The 19,780-nt window shown below is 36.1% G+C and overlaps 2 protein-coding genes across 2 annotated transcripts; both read left to right on the top strand.

Annotated features, from left to right (window-relative positions):
• The first annotated feature begins 425 nt into the window (after positions 1-425).
• On the top strand, positions 426-1,301 carry LOC101901193 (uncharacterized). Its single transcript, XM_005182944.4, has 2 exons — positions 426-641; positions 706-1,301. Exons 1-2 carry the CDS (start codon positions 591-593, stop codon positions 1,156-1,158), a joined length of 504 nt encoding a protein of 167 aa, XP_005183001.2. The 5' UTR covers positions 426-590; the 3' UTR covers positions 1,159-1,301.
• A 5,511-nt stretch (positions 1,302-6,812) lies between these two features.
• On the top strand, positions 6,813-7,643 carry LOC101901361 (uncharacterized). The gene is made up of 2 exons (XM_005182945.4): positions 6,813-6,947; positions 7,028-7,643. Exons 1-2 carry the CDS (start codon positions 6,903-6,905, stop codon positions 7,496-7,498), a joined length of 516 nt encoding a protein of 171 aa, XP_005183002.2. The 5' UTR covers positions 6,813-6,902; the 3' UTR covers positions 7,499-7,643.
• The last annotated feature ends 12,137 nt before the right edge of the window (positions 7,644-19,780 follow it).

The following is a 19,780-nucleotide window of genomic DNA, read 5'->3' as shown; positions in this document are numbered from 1 at the left end:
TCGAATTACAATGGGAATTATCGAATTAAGACTGAAATAATTCGAATTACAAAGGGAATTATTCAAAATAAAAATGGAATCATTCGAACTTATATTGAAATAATCAAATTGCAACTGAAATAGTTCGAATTCCAAATGCATTTTCTCGAAAATCGATCGACATAGATTCGTTTCCTAGTACCTCTGGCTGTAAACTTTGCCCAAGCTAGTTCCTAATACAAACAGACACATCACTGTAGGGTATTAGAAAGTAATGCCACATTCCAGAGATAATGCTTTCATCTAATCGAGAACTGCTTATCTCTCCGCAGTCTGGCCTGCTAGCAAAAACCCGTGTGGGTCACACGTTCGATGATAATCTGAAAATAACCACAAAACAATTAACAAAACAAGGCAGAGAGCAAACAAATAAATAATAAATAATTACGTCTGTCTATTGTTTCGGCATCATTCGGCCACTAGTTAGTTGTTTTCACACACTTCACGTCAAATCATGTCAAAATAAGGCGAGAAAGTATTCAATTTTCGTTTTCCGAGCCAGTGGTCGAGCATTGCGAAATTTTAGCCGGCAAATTTTATGTCAAAACAAAATGAAATATTTAACTGTAATTGTATTTGTTGTAGTTGTCACATTAGCACAGGTAATAAATCGGGATAAACCCTCACACAATTTGCCCGGAAAATATTATTTTTCTCTTCTTTCAGTTGACCCATGCCATAGAGAGACAGAAGCGTAGCTCACAGACAGTACAGGATATTATTGAGAAAGCAACGCTGGGCAGACTCCTGGTACCCATTAGCGAAACCGTGGTGAAAGCAACCATCCCCAAAATACCCAAACGTCGACCATACCGGAAATATCGCAAAGAACTGAAAGCCTATTTGAACGATGTAAAGGAGTACAAAACCGTGCGCGGTGGCTGCTATGCCAAAACATTTGATTTGCTTGAAAAATTTGGAAAGATTTTAGAAAAATTCCAAGAAGACGACGCTCCCCAGGAAGCTCAAGATATCCAGAATCTGATACAACAATCTGGTGGCAATGACATGTCGGCGCATTGGTTGCGTTACAAAGCTCTGCATTTTGGCAATACCTACGACAATATGAGTGTTGAGGATATAAAAGAGTTGACGCCACATTTACAGGAAATATGCTGATAATTCGGGTGTAGTGATTATGTGTATGCGTGTGTATGTGTGAGGTGGTATTGTGTGTATTTTTTATTTATGAAGTTGGAATAAACGAAGTTTTTCTAAAAAATAAACATTTTAATATAATTGAAACAATTAGAGTTTTTTCAGCCTGTTTGTTGACCGATGTGTACCTTCAGAAAATGATTGTATATCGTACTTTTATAATTTGATTTTTCGAAAAATGTCTATGTAATTTGTATGAACTTTGTACACTTCCTATTTATTTTGCCCTACAACACTATGTGTTAGGGGTATTATAAGTTTTATTGGGCCAACATTTATGTAAAACCTCGAAATATTGGTCCCCGACATAGGAAACCATATATGGATCTTTCTATCCCGCCGAGCTGAGTCGATCTAGCTACTTATGTCCGTTCGCTCGTCTGTCCATGTTAATTTATAATCACGCTACAGGCACAATTATATTCTGATCCTCACTAAATTGAGAATGGATGTGGGGATAGGGTCAGAATAAAAGTCTATTGCTTTTAGTGATGATCACAAAAGGTTTAGGGGTTGAAATGGACCTAAAACTAAAAAATTTCCTGATTTTGCAGTTGCTCTACAGGTCGCAATTATAGACCAATCGACATCGAGTAATATTTAGTGAGTGAAATAGACCATAACATTGGTGTTAAATAAAAGTAAAATTTTCCATTAAACCGCGAATATTTTTAGTCCCGGCGAAATCACAATTAAACGAACAGGCCAATTCTGACCGTTAGGTAGATGCCGATATTAAATATATCGAATATATAGCGAAATATATACAATGTGTATATATGCATAGGAAGGGGTTGTTAGTTAGAACGCTTATATCTCAAGAATGATTGGACCGGTTTTGACAAATTTTGTCAATTCAGAATGCCCTCTTGACATAAAAGAATAAAATCTAAGAAAATCGCATAAAAAGATGTCAATAATGATCTTAATATAGCTTCTGTAGTATTTTGTGATACTTTTTTATTTTTTTATATTTTTTATCGCATGCGATTTTTATACCCTACACCACAAGGTGGTCAGGGTATTACATCTTTGTGCATTTGTTTGTAACAGACAAAAGGAAACGAGCTAGACCCATAGTTTCTTTTGATGATCTGTAAAGAATCACATTCTGAGGAGATTTATGCATGTCCGTCCGTCCGTCTGTCCATGTATTCTTGTGAACAGAATGCAGGTCGCATTTATTATCCGATTAAGATAAAATTTTGCACAAATCATTGGTTTGGCCCAAGGACGAACCCTATTGAAATTGGAGATAATCGGTAAAAATTTAGATATAGCTCCCATATATATCTTCGTCCGATTTGCCTTTTATTATGCACCAAACGTGTAATACCAGCCCAAATAGTATGAAATCTTGCACGTATGACCAGCAAATGGGCTGGAATTTGGCACATACGACCAAAATGAGTCTAGAAGGTAGTATGCCAAATTTGGTGTCGCTTCAGATATAGCTATAGCTCCCATACATATTGTTCACCGATTTGTTGAATTTGCCCTGCATAGCGGTAATATGGACTCTGTAGTAACGATATTCGGGGAAATATATCAAATACAGCTCAGAAATACCTTTGCCAAATTTCATCGAGATTGGTTCAGGTTTAGATATAGCTCTCATAAATATCTATCCGATTTCAAGTTAATTGTTCACCAAAAGGATAATACGAGCCACAATAGAAATTAGTAGAAATCGATTCAGAGGAGGATATTCCTTCCATATATTAGTTCCTTTGGACTTTTAATTATTACTATAATCATTGTTGGTATGATTTAATTCTCAAAAATTCCCTATTAAAACTTATTTGTTATGTGAATCTCTACTAAATATGCAAAGTGGTGTAGGGTATCATAAAGTCGGGCGGGGCCGAAATATTTATACCCTACAACACTATGTGTTGGGGGTATTATAAGTTTGATTGGGCCAGAATTTATGTAACACCTCGAAATATTGATTTCCCATATAGGAAAGTATATATGGATCTTCCTAGCTCGCCGAGCTGAGTCGATCTAGCTATGTATGTCCGTCCGTCCGTCTGTCCATGTTAATTTGTAATCACTCTACAGGTCGCAATTATGGCCCGATCTTCACGAAATTTAAAATGTAGGTGGGGTTAATGTCAGAGTAGAACCCTATTTCTTTTAGAGATGATCGCCAAATGTTTAGGGGTTGAAATGGACCAAATACTGAAAAAATGTCGGATTTTGCAGTAGCTATACAGGTCGCAATTATAGACCAATCGACTAGAGACCAATAGACCAATCTAGCTAGAGTTTAAGCCGGGGAAGAAGCCTACCAATTTGTGTGGTCATCGGATAATATTTAGCGGCTAAAATAGACCATATCTTTTTTGTTGAAAAAATTCAAAATTTTTTTTTTAAACCGCGAATATTTCATATCCCTGCGAAATCACAAAACCATGACAAGGGTACTTCTGATCTTTACATTGATGTTAAGATCCAACAAATAGAATATATAGCAAAATTTGTGCGATATATATGTCTTTCGAAGAAGATATGCTTGAAAGATCTATTTTATGTCGAGAACGGCTGAACTGATTTCGACAGTTCTCATTAATTCAGAATGGCCTCTTGGCAGAAAAGAAAAAACGCCTAAAAAATCGCATAAAAATATCTCTCTAAAGATGAAAATATTGATTTTGTAACATTTTCTCATATTTTTTTTCCAATTTTGTCATATTTTTGGCATATTTTCATTTTGAATTAAACATTTGGTAACATTTCTACTGCTTACAAAACTAAGTAGTTAGGATATCAGGATATCATATACAGATCGCATTTATGGCCCGATCCTTACGAAATTTTGCATGGGGATAAGATGAGGGTCAGAATAGAAGCCTACTCTTTTTGGAGATGATCGCCGTATATTTAGGGGTTGAAATGGACCAAAAAAACTGCAAAATTGTCAGCAGGTCGTAATTATCGCCCGCTCCTCACGCACATTTGAATGGGGGTTACCGGACATTGCAAAAGCCAAGCAGTTTTGGATGGCCATCCAAAAATATTCAATGTGTGAAGGAGTTTGCCAACTTTTGTAGACAAAATACGAAAATGTCCATTCCAGTGACTTTTTGGAGAATTCACAAATACAGGAATATTTGAAGAATATAGTAAAATGGCTGTATCTCATATAGATGTGTTTCAGTCAAAAACCAATAATAAATGTTAATCTTTTGCCACTTCTGAGAGATTATAGGTCTTTGGAAAATATTGGTTCCAGATCTAGGAAGACCATTTACGTGCAACATCTACCAATAAATTGGAAATGAGCAAATTAGTTAAAGTTGCTATTATTCGAAAATTAGAGAACGAAACCTGGTGGTTTTCTTTTATTATTTGTCACAATATCTTGTGGAAGTCTTTCGAGTATCTCGCCTATATAAACTGTATCGTTTATTGTAGTGTTGTAGGGTATTCAACGGTCGGCCCCGCTCGACTGTAGCCTTTGCTTACTTGTTTTAGATATAGAAATATTTTTTCATCTTACAAAACATGGGGTTATTATATACAGATTGCAATTATCGTCCGATCTTCACAAAAAATTTTAAAAGGGTAGGTTTAGGCTCAGAAGGGCTAGGCCTATTGTTTTCAAAGATGTCCGCAACATATTTTGGGGTTGAAATGGACCATCAACTAAAAATGTTCCTGATTTTGCAACCGTTATAAAGGCCACAAATAGAAACCAAAGGACATGAAATCTCTCAAGAGTTTAGGACAGCGGTTTGAATGGACCACTACTTTTGCGTGAAAAAATACCAACATTATTTAAAGGCGATATCCGAAATACACAAACGGTGAACTTCTGGCAATTTATGCTGATATCGTTGACGAATATAGCCAAATATCGTAGACAAGCAAGTCATAGGGATGACTCTAAATTTTGAGATACAGAGGGGCCTCTTGCTTTTGCAGATGATCGCAAAATATTTAGGGGGTTCAAATAAACCAAAAACAGAAAAATTTTCCTGATCACAAAATTGAAGCCAATCGACACGCCTGAAAAGAGAGTTAAGGACAGGGAAGAATTCTATCATTTTGAATGACCAGGATTATACTTAGCTGTTAAATGAACCACAACAACTAACAGCACTAGGGAGTACCTAAATATTGGACAAATGTCCCTGGTCAAAATGGTAGGGGTAATTTCTGGACAGTGCTCCATGACACAATTTCAAAGCGAAATCTTCCAAAATGGATTTGAACATAAGAGGGCTTCTAACATATTATAGTGTTGTAGGGTATCACAAGGTCGGCCCCGCACGTCTATAGCCTTTGCTTACATGTTTTAAATCTGAATTCGGTCGTATGTGTCAATATCCATTCAATTTGGGCTTATTTTAAAAATTTGATGCACTATAAACTTGAAATTGGATACAGATGTGTATGAACCGACCTCAAAATAAGAAGTTAAAAAGAATCAGTCGAATTTGCCTATGTCTGTGCATAAATTTTTAATTTTACATTATTATAATTCATCATCATCGTAGCAGACCTTTTGTTATTAAAAACAAGTAAAAAAGCTGTAAGCTTGGTCGGGCAGAACTTTGAACAGGCTCCACCATTTGGAACGAATTTCGCAATTTTCAAAAAATAAAAATAAAAGTATATACGACGACGTAGACCTGCATAGGCAAGTTCTGTCATAAGCCAATACAATATTCAAATTTGAAACTTAAAAAAACCGATAAATCATCAAAATACCGAATATGGGGAGGTACCGTTATATTGAGGCTATACGAAGACGTGAACCTGCACAGACAATTTTCTGTCTTAGGACGAAGTATCCATTACGAACTTCAAATACCAAATTTGAAACAATTCCGGTGAATAATGTCGCTAAAATTATCAAAATACCGAATATAGGGAGGTACTATTATATGGGGGGCTATACCAAAACGTGGACCTGCATAGACAAATTTCTGTCATAGGGTGGACCAGCACAGACAATTTTCTTTCAAATGCCAAACTTGAAACATTTCCGGTGAATAATGTCGTTTAAATCACCAAAATAACGAAAAAAGGGAGGTACCATTATATGGAAGCTATACCCCATTTTCGGTATCAAAAGTCCTGCAGACATAATACACATTTGAGTGAAATTTTATCAACCTACTTCATTTCGTTTGGAAGCTAGAGTAATTTCCACAGACGGACAGGCGGACGGACATCGCTAAATCGAAATAGAATTTTATGCTAATCAAGAATATATATACTTTGTGGGTACTAAAATGTATATTTCTAGGTGTTACAAACGGAATGACAAACTTAATATACCCCCATACTATGGTGGAGGGTATGAAAATATTCATAAAATATTACCCCATTGTTACGGATGTTTACCGATGATGCGCAAATAATTGACTTGAATATTTTTAACACTACCATCGATTTGTTTAAGAGCGACGTATTCACTCCTATCAACCATAAAAAGGTCAACATCTTATCACCATCATTCGCAATGTGATAAGGCGGAGAGGAATTTCAGAGGGATGTCGATGGAAATAATCTGCGAGAGATGTGGCCTCAAACTGTTGGTGTTCATGGGATTTATTTTGCATTGTTCGAAATTCGAAAGAAATTCAAATGCCTGATAAAGAAAGAAAATCCAACTGATTGCTAGTATTTTGCGAAGTATCAATTCTAGATTACAACAGTATCTGCGAATTAACTGGCTGTTGCGGAACGAAATGAAAGTATTGATTGTGTTATTTGCCATTGCAGTGGCGATTCAGGTGGGTTTTGAATTTGAAGCAATTTTCTCTCAATTTCTAAATTAAGCAACTTTTCAAAATATCATTTATAATAAATTTAGGCATCTCAAGCCTCGCCGCCGAACCGTGCCAAGCGCAGCGATCAATTTGTACAGCGTTTCGAAAAAATGGGCAGTTTGGCCAAGAATTTAATACCCCGTACTGAGGTTGTCATCCTAAATACCATTCAGAAAATACCCAAAACTAATTCGTACAATAAATATCGTCAGGATTTACAATCCTATGTGAATTATCTGAACCAATACAAAACGAAACGTGGAAAATGCTATGAAAAGTCCTTCGATCTCATTGGCAAATATGCCGAAACTATGGAACGCTATGACAAACCAAATGCCACCGAAGAGGCTCGTAGGGTGCGAAGCCTTTTAAAGGAATGTGGAAGTGAAACTTTGACCCGTGATTTGGATGAATGGATCGATGCCTATGAAAAGTCAAATTTTGATGTTGAATCACAAAAACTCACATCGGAGGATACTAGGAAAATTATGACCCTTTTGCAGGAAGTTTGTTAGTGTGGAGCGGTGAGATTTGATTGTGATGTAGTTGAAATAAAATTGTGATTGAGAAAGTATTAGAAATGTTTAGAAGTGAAAATAAAATTTTATGAAGTTGTGGAGGAGTTAAATCCGACCTCTGTATGAATTTGTATCAAAAATATTTAAATGTAATTCTTACTTATTTGCAGTGGAAAGATATTCCAAAATAAAACCAGTAAGTAAAAATCAAAAGTCGGGCGGGTCGAATATATGATACCCTATACCACTATGCGTATTTAGTAGAGCTCCCGTAACAAAAGAATTTATTTGAAGTAGATCATACTACCTATCAACATTTGGCTTTAGGGGGAACCGATATATGGAAGGCATATCCAATTCTGAATCGATTTTCTCTAAATTTGACGGAGACATTTCTTTCTTTTATACCAAATAATATTGCAATAGAGTGCATGATATCACTTCGAGAAGGATTATATTAAAAAAATATGTATCGGAGCCGAGTCCCACCAAATGGAAACGTATTTCCCGAAATTCACTCCATTTAGGCTGATATTAGCCATTATTTGTACAATAAATCTGAAAAAGGATTCATATCCTTATCCCATGGGAGTTATATCCAAATCTTAGCCGATCTTGATAAAATTTGTCAGAGGCATTTTCGAGCTATGTCTGATGGTCAGTATAAAATATAATTATTGTGGAGTACATATTACTCGTGTTAGGGACTTTGAATACCAAAGCGGATAAAACGTATGTATGGGAGGTATAGCTAAATCTGAACCAATTTTCACCAAAATTTTAAATGCATGCTTTTAGGCTTAATTTCTTTGGAAGTAGCAAAATTCGGTTCATTTGGTCAGATATTAGCCATTTGGTACATAATAAACCAGGAATCGGATAAAGATACATATTGGAGCTATATCTAAATTTGATCCGATCTCCATAAAATTTTACAAAGGTATTTCTGGGCTATATTTGATATCTGCTACCAAAGATTATTGTTGTCACATGCATATTACGCATGTAAGGAACTTAAAACCCCAAATCAGATGAAACATATATATGGGATCTATAGCTATATCTGAAACGATTTTCACCAAACTTGATGTACTTGCGTCTAGACTGAATTCGGTTGGATGTGCCGAAATTCGGGTAATTTGGACTGATATTGACCAATTAATGCACAATTACCCCGAAATCGGTTGGAGATATTTATGGGAGCTATACCTAAATTTGAACCGATTCTCAATAGGGTTCGTCCTTCATGGATTCGTCCTTCAATAGGATTCGTCCTTGAGGCAAACAAATATTGTTTGGAAAATTTCATCTCAATCGGATAATAAATGCGACCTGCATTTTGTTCACAAAAATACATGGACAGACGGACTGACATGCATAAATCGACTAAGAAAACGTTCCTATGAAGATCCTCAAAAGTAACTATGGGTCTATCGCGCTTTCTTCTCAATGTGCAGAAAGACATATTACCTTTACCACTATGTGGTGTAGGGTTTAAAAATACTGGTTATCCCCGATATGAGGCTGAACTATTTTCTCCCATGAAATGTGAAGCCGTATTCTGGCTCTCTACATAAAAGATGCGCTTCATGCAATGATGCACAACTTCTTACCTTACACATATTTTTCGTGTATTTAAGTGCGAATTTAAAACAAAAACGAACATTCACATTGGGCGCCATTTATGTTGCACAAATAATAATTGTCTTCTGTGAAGAGTTTTTCTAAACCAACCATAAATTTTCATACCTCTATGTTAAATGTTGCGAAATGTATCTCAAACTATTGGCGCCCTTTTGTTTATGATCAAAGCTTTAAAAAGGTCTTAAAAAAGTTTGATATAAGTACTCGAAACTCTTTTGGGGTTTTAATCTGCAAACTGAGTGGATCCACTTTGGATTTTCCATAACCTAAATTTTTGTACCCTCAGCCATATGGCTAAGGATGTTCTCCCGATCGTCCGTCTGTTTGGCTGGCTGGTGCTCACGATAACTCTCGAAGGTAGTTTTCCGATTTGGTCCAAACTTGGCACATCGTAATATTATTGTCAAACTTAGATCGAGTTCGCAGATGGACAATATCGGTCCACTCCTTCTGGTACCTCCCACACAAAATATCAAAATTTTCAAAGAAAATAATTTACTGCACACAAAGATAAAGTATAACCCTATTTTGCTCTAACCTTGCGAATCCTAATATTTGTATCAGTGCTAAGTTAGGGCGAAAATGGACAATATCGGTCCACTCTATCAAGTACATGCCCCAACCAGTAAGCAAAGGCTATAGTCGTGCGGGGCCGACTATGTTATACCCTACAACACTACAATATGTTAAAAGCCCCCTTATGTCCATTTCGATTTTGAAATTAGGATTTTGACTAGGGACATTTGCCCAATATTTTTGCACTCCGTCGGGCTGTTAGTTGTTGTAGTCCATTTTACAGCTAAATATAATCCAATGGCCATCCAAAATGCTTTAATTCTTCCCTGTCCTTAACTCTCTTCACAGGCGTGTCGATTGGCTTCAATTTTGTGATCTGGAAGTTTTTCTGTTGGTTCACTTGAACCTCTAAATATTTTGAGATCATCTCCAAAAGCAAGAAGCCCCTCCAACCCCCCTCCCAACCTGTGTTGTAAAGTGAAAAAATATTACAAAATATACCCTTATAAGTCAAATTGAAAAATCGCATGCGATAAAAAATATGAAAAAATAAAAATATGTCACAAAATACTAAAAAATCTATATTAATATCATTACAGGCGTCTTTTTATGCGTTTCTTTTTTAGATTTTATTATTTTATGCCATGAGGACATTCTGGATTGACAAAATTTGTCAAAATCTGTCCAGCCATTCTTGAGATATAAGCATTTTAGCTAACATCCCGTTCCTATGCATATATATATACATTGTATATATTTCGCTATATGTACCCGAAATATTTACTATCGGCATCTACATAACGGTCAGGATTGACCTGTTCGTCTATTTGTGATTTCGCCGGGATTAAAAATATTCGTGGTTTAATGGAAAATTTGATTATATTTAACTCAAATGTCACAACCTTTTTCACCCACTAAATATTACCCGATGACCATCAAAATTGAAAGGCTTCTGCCCAGCCCTGAGCGCTAGCCCCATGCTAACTTCCGCGTCGATTGGTCTATAATTGGAATTTTTTCATTTTTTGGTCCATTTCAACCCCTAAATATTATGCGATCATCTCCAAAAGAAATAGGGTTCTATTCTGACCCTATCCCCACCTTCATTCTGAATTTCGTGAAGATTGGACTATAATTGCGACCTGTAGAGTGATTACAAATTAACATGGACAGACGGACGGACGGACATACATAGCTAGATCGACTCAGCTCGGCGAGATAGGAAGATCCATATATACTTTCCTATGTGGGAAACAAATATTTCGAGGTGTTACATAATTTTTGGCCCAATCAAACTTATAATACCCCAAAACATAGTGTTGTAGGGTATACAAATATATCAATTTCAGTCGCAAATTTTAGCTTCGACATACAAAACGAACATACAAAAGAAAATTTCTAAAATCTGGTTCCAACTGAACTATATTTAGTACTTTTTTTGAAAATTACCAAAATAAAGGAAGATAAGGGTCTCTCTAATGCATGCGATATTTCAAGATTCTTGCTTTTTTAAATATAAAGGGTTGCCCATATTCGACGGACCCATCTGGCAACGCCATAACTTTTGACAGAGATGTCATATTGCTTAATGACATACCGCGTTTGAAGCGTCAGTCCAAGCAGATTTTTCAACAGAAGAAGTCAATTGTGAAAACTCAACGTGCTTTTAAAACATTAAAAAATGTGAGAAGTGCGCCTTCTAAGAACACCATTAAGCGTTTATACGAAAAATTTTCTACTGGTAAGGCTCTTTCTAATTCGAAGAGGCCATATAAAAGTCGACCAAAGCGATCGGCCGAGAATATCGCTGCCGTAAGAGCCAGTGTTGAGAGGTCCCCAAGAACATCCCAAAAACGCCGTTCTCAGCAGTTGGGCATGGCTCGGTCCACTTTACAACGGATTATTCGCATTGATTTGCATTTGTTCCCGTACAAAATTCAATTGACGCAAAGAATGTTGCCGGCGGACAAGCCTCGTCGATTGGAATGGCCCAAAGGGCCCAAAGGTCCGTCGAATATGGGCAACCCGTAGAGCATATCTGTAAAAACAGAGTCTTCTGTACTTTTAAGTACCTTTAGTACGACACTCCAAAAATACCAAAAAGAGTAATCTACATATGTACGTGTGTGAAATTTTAAGATTCTTCACCTGAAAGCCCAATGAAGACAGTCTTGACTACTTCTGAGTACAAATCCCAAAACAGCTAACCTATTGTCCACAAACTCGCCAAATTCCAAATTTGAAGATTCTAGGCTTTGCCGTTTTATCTAGATGCTCACATCTTACAACTTTATATACAGATATTTTTAAATAGTTTATATACAGTTCTTGGCTTCGATTCGGGAGTGAGATCAATAGTTTCTTCCCATTCTTTAAAATTTTACCTATTAAATAAGTTGGTGTCCATCTTGATTTCTCATACAGCATTCCTTTTTTAGAGTGTTTGTAAATGACAAACCCCCCAATAAATTTGCTTAAGTCGATGACATGCACAGATAAAATCGAACTGCAACTTTCCAACTGTAACAAAGTTCTTAAAGTCAATTTAATATTAAAACATCATTTAAATCCTCTAATCTTCTTTGAACAAAATCAAAGAAACTTTTGGTGTTGCCGAAAGAACCATCTAAGTTTCCCACAACTTACAATGGTTTTATGATCTATTTTAATACCCTGAGGGTATGAAAAGTTTTCGTTTGGCTTTTATTTTCAGCAAAATGTGTATGGGAAAAGATTGTGTTTTTTGGCAAAAGGACAATTGACCTCCCCTCCTTCCACCAACTTGTCTTGTGAGAATAACAGAAAAAAATAAAGTAAAAATACCAATCGACCGACAATAATCGACAGTTAGTTAAACATTTTATGGCATCACAATGGTCATATGTAACAGCCCCAAGGACGTTTGCGATTGTGGCAAGAGTGGGGGGAGTTGTTATAAACTGACCATAAAATGTGTAACGTTTTGAAGCTGTAGTTCTTTATTTTATGAGGGGGAATTTTTCTTCGGATATATATGTAAGAAAATATTTGGGCAATAAATTATGTGTTCTTAAAGGTAATAAGTATCTTTTTGAGGACTTTTTAAATGAAGACTTTTTAAAGAATAAAACCAGTAAGGAAAGCTCAAAAATCGGGCGGGGCCGACTATATGATACCCTACACCACTATGCATATTTAGTAGAGCTCTCGTAAAAAGGTTTATACAGGGCATTTCAGAGCTCTATGAGATATTTGGTACAAAATCAAAATCTATCTAATTCTATCGTGCATTTTACGAACTATAGCTATCTCTGAACCGGGTTTCTCCAAAATTTTCGTATTATCTTCTAGACTGGTGATTTGGGCTGATATTGACCATTTAGTGCACATTTAACCCGAAATCGGATGAAGATATATATGAGAGCTATATCCAAATCTGAACCGATTTCGATAAAATTTAAAACAGCTATTCCTGTGCTCCATCTAATACCTGGTACCAAATATCACGGTTGTGGAGTGAATATTACGAATGTTTGGGACTAAAACTCTAAATCGGATGAAACATATATATGGTTGCTATATCTATATCTGAACCGATTTTCACTAAATTTGATATACTTGCTTCTAGGCTGAATTTGGTCCGATATCGGCCATTTGGTGCACAATTAACCCGAAATCGGATGAAGATATATATGGGAGCTATATCCAAATCTGAACCGATTTCGATAAAATTACAAACAGCTATTTCTGGGCTGTATCTTATATCTGGTACCAAATATCATTCTTGTGGAGTGCATATTACGAATGTGAGAGGCTTAAACACCAAATCGGATGAAAGATATATATGGGAGCTATAGCTATATCTGAACCGATTTTCTCCAAATTTGATATACTTGCTTCTAGGCCGAACTCGGTTGGGTGTGCCAAAATTCAGGTAATTTGGACTGATAGTGGATATTTGGTGCACATTTAACCCGAAATCGGATGAAGATATATATGGGAGCTATATCTAAATTTGATCCGATTCTCACCAATTTCAATAGGGTTCGTCCTTGGGCCAAAAAAATATTGTTTGGAAAATTTCATCTCAATCGGATAATAAATGCGACCTGCATTTTGTTCACAAGAATACATGGACAGACGGACAGACGGACTGACATGCATAAATCGACTCAGAAAGTGATTCTATGAAGGTTCTCAAAAGTAACTATGGGTCTATCTCGTTTCCTTCTTCATGTTACAAACAAATGCACAAAGACATAATACCCTTACCACTATGTGGTGTAGGGTATAATAAGTTGTGGAAATATAATCACTGGAATCAAAATGATTATCAAATCTATCGTAAAGCATACTTTCAGGATGGCAAACATTTTCATATTAACTTAAGTTTTATTTGATTATGTCTTCCATTAGTAATATGTAGCGAATAGCTATAATTATTTTTTAAGTTTTTAGCACAGTAAGTCACCACTGTTAGCATGTAAGATGTATTCCAAATAAATGTGACATTTGTCAAAATGAAATTATGTCTTCCAGAAAAAAAGTTAGTAGTTCAAAATACCCTACAACACTATGTGTTGGGGGTATTATAAGTTTGATTGGGCCAAAAATTATGTAACACCTCGAAATATTTGTTTCCCACATAGGAAAGTATATATGGATCTTCCTATCTCGCCGAGCTGAGTCGATCTAGCTATGTATGTCCGTCCGTCCGTCTGTCCATGTTAATTTGTAATCACTCTACAGGTCGCAATTATAGTCCGATCTTCACGATATTCAGAATGAAGGTGGGGATAGGGTCAGAATAGAACCCTATTTCTTTTGGAGATGATCGCATAATATTTAGAGGTTGAAATGGACTGAAAACTGAAAAAATCCTGATTTTGCAGTTGCTCTACAGGTCGCAATTATAGACCAATCGACGCGGAAGTTAGCATGGGGCTAGAGCTTAGGGCTGGTCAGAAGCCTTCCAATTTTGATGGTCATCGGGTAATATTTGGTGGGTGAAAAAGACTGTGACATTTGAGTTAAATACAAGTCAAATTTTCCATTAAACCGCGAATATTTTTAATCCCGGGAGAAATCACAAATAGACGAACAGGTCAATCCTGACCGTTATGTAGATGCCGATAGTAAATATTTCGGGTACATATAGCGAAATATATACAATGTATATATATATGCATAGGAAGGGGATGTTAGCTAAAATGCTTATATCTCAAGAATGGCTGGACAGATTTTGACAAATTTTGTCAATCCAGAATGTCCTCATGGCATAAAATAATAAAATCTAAAAAAGAAACGCATAAAAAGACGCCTGTAATGATATTAATATAGATTTTGTAGTATTTTGTGACATATTTTTATTTTTTCATATTTTTTATCGCATGCGATTTTTTCAATTTGACTTATAATATTTTGTAATATTTTTTCACCTTACAACACAGGTTGGGGATATTGTATAAGTATTGCAAATATCGTCCGATCCTCACGAAAATTTTCACAAGAGAAGGGTTGGGTTCAGAAGGGCTAGGCCTATTGTTTTCAAAGATGTCCGCAATATATTAGGGGGTTGAAATGGACCACCAATTAAAAAATGTCCTGATTTTGCAGCCGTTATAAAGATCACAAATAGAAACCAAAGGACACAAAATCTCGCATAAAGTTAGAGTTTAGGACAGCGGGTAGAATGGACCACTAATTTTGTGTGAAAAAATACCAGCATTACTTACAGGCGATATCTGAAATGCACAAAAGGCGAAGTTCTGGCTTTTTTATGCTGATTTCGTTGACGAATATAGCCAAATATCGTAGACAAGCAAATCATATAGATGAGTCTGAATTTGGAGATACAGAAGGACTTCTTGCTTTTGGAGATGATTGCAAAATATTATATTAATATTAACCAAAAAACAGAAATGTTTTTCCGATAACACAATTGAAGCCAATCGACACGCCTGTGAAAAGAGTTAAGGACAGGGAAGAATTTTAGCATTTTGGATGACCATTGGATTATATTTAGCTGTAAAATGGACTACAACAACTAACAGCCCGACGGAGTGCATAAATGTTGGGCAAATGTCCCTAGTCAAAATCCTAATTTCAAAAGAGAAATCTTCCAATATGGATTTGGACATAAGGGGGCTTCTAATATATGTAGTGTTGTAGGGTATAACATAGTCGGCCCCGCACGCCTATAGCTTTTGCTTAATTGTTAAATTTGGTCTAAATTTGCTATATATATTTTTTTTGACATGGGACTACTGCTAAATGGTGGCCCCGCCCAACATTTGACCTTTCCTCACTCGTTATTTGTATATCGACATGAATAACGTGTAAATGTCCGTTTATTAAAATAAATTTTTACTTGTGTTATGATTATTAAATTTTTGACCATTTATGGTACCAAAGGAGTGGCCAATACTTTCCATTTCAGATATAATTATCACAACGTCGACTATATTATTCGCTTTAATTGACATTCGTGATAATTATACCCCCAGCCATATGGCTAGAGAGGGTATATTCCATTTGATATGGTCAAAACGTGCCTAGTCGAAATAACGGTTTTAGACCTTTGGTCTCTTTAGACCAAATCCGTTTTAGGCCATTTGGGCTCGTTCTAGCAATGTCCGTCCGTTCGTCCGACTGTCTGTCTATCTGACTGGCTGTTGCGCACAATAACTTTCGAAGGGAGAGTCCAATTTGGCCCGAACTTGGTACATCTTAATATTATTGTCAAGCTTAGATCAAGTTCGGAGATGGGCAATATCAGTCCACTCTTTCTGGTACCTCTCACACAAAATTCCAACATTTTCAAAGACAATAATTTACTGCACAGAAAGAGAAAGGATAATCCGATTTTGTTTCAACTTTTCGAATCCACAAAGGGTCAAAATTTTGAATAACTAATGTGATGTAAGAGCCCGATTGTCTTCAAATTTTACACATCCCAATAATTTTATTAACCCAAGGTCTGGGGCCAAGATGGAACACATCGGTCCACTCCTTCTAGTACCTCCCCACAAAATTTCGAAATTTTCAAAAAAAAAATCTGCACAGAAAGAGAAGCAATAATCCGATTTTGTTCCAACTTTGAAAATCCTAATATCTGCGTCAGGTGCAAAAATGGATAATATCGGTCCACTCCATCAATACACAAAGCGTAAAAATTTTGAATAATTACAACTCTTAAAAAATGTGAAGTAAGAATCCGATTGTCATAAAGTTTCACACACAAGGTCGAAGTTTTGAATATCCATTTAGGTCATAAAACGCGAAATTAATATCCGATTCTATTTAGACTTAGTACATCTGAATATTTCTATCAACACAGGATCTGTTATAAAAACGGTAGAGATCGGATCATTACCTTCCCCACAAAGCGTCAAAGTTTTGAATAACCAAAACTTTTATAAAATCCGAAATAAGCATCAGATTCTCTTTATATTTCACACATTCCATTATTTCCACTAACAAAAGATCTGTTGTGAAGATGGGATGTATCGGTCAACTCCTTCTGGTACCTCCCCTACAAAGGCTGAACATTTTAAATGTCCATGAAGCTCATAAAATGCGAAATTAACACCCGATTCCATTCAAGACTCAATCTCAATATTTCCATCAACACCATCAACTGTGAACCCCTTACAAAGGGTCCCAATTACTTTTATCTGTACTAACTTGCGAAAAAAATCAGCGATTCTTTACAACTTGCTATATCTAAATATATCTCTCTTTGCCAATGAAATTTATGATTTTCCGTAAATTGGATAAAAATGTTCGATTTTCTTGTAATAATGCCCATTCCAATGTTTTTATATGTATTAGATGAAGCGAGAATATGGAATACTTCGGTCGACTGATATCTTGTACATCGCGTACATGTTGACATTCTCTTAAGTTACAAATATAGTCCAAACCTGGCACGTCGCAAAATTTTATCACTATACCCTACAACACTATGTGTTGGGGGTATTATAAGTTTGATTGGGCCAAAAATTATGTAACACCTCGAAATATTGGTTTCCCACATAGGAAAGTATATATGGATCTTCCTATCTCGCCGAGCTGAGTCGATCTAGCTATGTATGTCCGTCCGTCCGTCTGTCCATGTTAATTTGTAATCACTCTACAGGTCGCAATTATGGCCCGATCTTTACGAAATGTAGGTGGGGTTAATGTCAGAATAGAACCCTATTTCTTTTGGAGATGATCGCATAATATTTAGGGGTTGAAATGGACCAAAAACTGAACAATTTCCTGATTTTGCAGTTGCTCTACAGGTCACAATTATAGACCAATCTAAGCGAAAGTTAGCATGGGGCTAGAGCTTTGGGCTGGGCAGAAGCCTTATAATTTTGATGGTCATCGGGTAACATTTAGTGGTTGAAATAGACATAGCATTTGTGATAAATAAAAGCCAAATTTTCCATTAAACCGTGAATATTTTTAATGCCTGCGAAATCACAAATAGACGAACAGGTCAATTCTGACCGTTACGTAGATACCGATAGTAAAAATATCGGATATATATAGCGAATGTATAAGTACAAAGGAAGGGGATGTTAGCTAGAATGCTTATATCTCCAGAATGGCTGGAGCGATTTTGACAAATTTTGTAAAATTAGAATGCCCCTTTGGCATAAAAGTATAAAATTTAAAAAAATCGCATAAAAAGATACCAATAATGATGTTAATATAGATTTTGTAGTATTTTGTGACATTTTTTTATTTTTTCATATTTTTTATCGCATGCGATTTTTTCAATTTGACTTATAATATTGAAGTGTATATTTTGTAATATTTTTGCACTTTACAACACAGGTTGGGGTTATTATTTATATACAGATTGCAATTATCGTTCGATCCTCACGAAATTTTTTATAAAGGTAGGGTTAGGCTCAGAAGGGCTTTAAAGATGTCCGCAATATATTTAGGGGTTGAAATGGACCAACAACTTAAAATGTTCCTGATTTTGCACCCGTTATAAAGGTCACAAATATAAACCAAAGGACACGAAATCTTGCATGAAGTTAGAATTTAAGACAGCGGGTAGAATGAGCCAATACTTTTGTGTGAAAAAATACCAACATTACTTACATGTGATATCCGAAATACACAATAGGCGAACTTCTAGCATTTTTATGCTGATTTCGTTGACGAATATAGCCAAATTTCTTTTGGAGATGATCGCAAAATATTTAGGGGTTCTAATGAACCAAAAACAGAAAAAATCCTGATCACGCAATTGAAGCCAATTGACACGCCTGAGAAGATAGTTAAGCACAGTGAAGAATTCTAGCATTTTGGATGACCATTGGATTATATTTAGCCGTAAAATGGACCACAAAAACTAACAGCACGACGGAGTGCACAAATATCGGGAAAATGTCCCTGGACAAAATGCTAAGGGTAATATCTGGGCAGTGCTCCGTGACATAATTTCAAAAGCGAAATCTTCCAAAATGAATTTGGACACGAGGGGGCTTCTCACATATTGTAGTGTTGTAGGGTATCACATGGTCGGCCCCGCTAGACTATAGCCTTTGCTTACTTGTTTTTATTTAGGTCCGATACGAAATGGCCAATATTGGCACATTCCTCACTCAAGGGGTTAAACATTTGAATAATCATAACAGAAGTCAAAATATTTGTAAATAATCGTACATTGGCTGAGGGTACACATCTGTCGACAAAACCGACAGACACTTTTTAACTTGTTTTTGAAAATTTCGACCTTTTGTGGGAGAGGTACCAGAAGGAGTAGACCGACTCTTACATCACATTTTATAAGAGTTATAATTATATAAAATGTTGACCCTTTGTGGGGAGGTACCTGATGGAGTGGATCGATATTGTCCATTTTCGTTTCTTTTCTCTTTCTGTGCAAAAAAAATATATTTTTTGAAAATTTCGACTTTTTGTGTGGGAGGTACCAGAAGGAGTGGACCGATATTGCCCATCTCCGAACTCGACCTAAATTTAACAAAAATATTACAATGTACCAAGTTTGGATAAAAATCGGATACTCCCTTCGAGAGTTATCGTGCGCACCAGCCAGACAGACGGACGGACGGACATCGCTAGATCTACTCCAAATGTTCTGAAACGGATTTGGTCCAAGGAGACCTAGGG

Source organism: Musca domestica, unplaced genomic scaffold (genome assembly GCF_030504385.1).
Source record: "Musca domestica strain aabys unplaced genomic scaffold, Musca_domestica.polishedcontigs.V.1.1 102, whole genome shotgun sequence".
Classification (NCBI taxonomy): domain Eukaryota; kingdom Metazoa; phylum Arthropoda; class Insecta; order Diptera; family Muscidae; genus Musca; species Musca domestica.
Note: the sequence above shows the minus strand (reverse complement) of the source record. Positions and strands in the feature narration are given on the sequence as shown.

Excerpts from the sequence above, each read along its gene's own strand:
- LOC101901193 (XM_005182944.4), top strand. The coding sequence starts at position 591 with ATGAAATATTTAACTGTAATTGTATTTGTTGTAGTTGTCACATTAGCA. Across the intron at positions 642-705 it reads TAGTTGTCACATTAGCACAG|TTGACCCATGCCATAGAGAG; the intron begins GTAATAAATCGG and ends CTCTTCTTTCAG.
- LOC101901361 (XM_005182945.4), top strand. The coding sequence starts at position 6,903 with ATGAAAGTATTGATTGTGTTATTTGCCATTGCAGTGGCGATTCAG. Across the intron at positions 6,948-7,027 it reads CCATTGCAGTGGCGATTCAG|GCATCTCAAGCCTCGCCGCC; the intron begins GTGGGTTTTGAA and ends TAATAAATTTAG.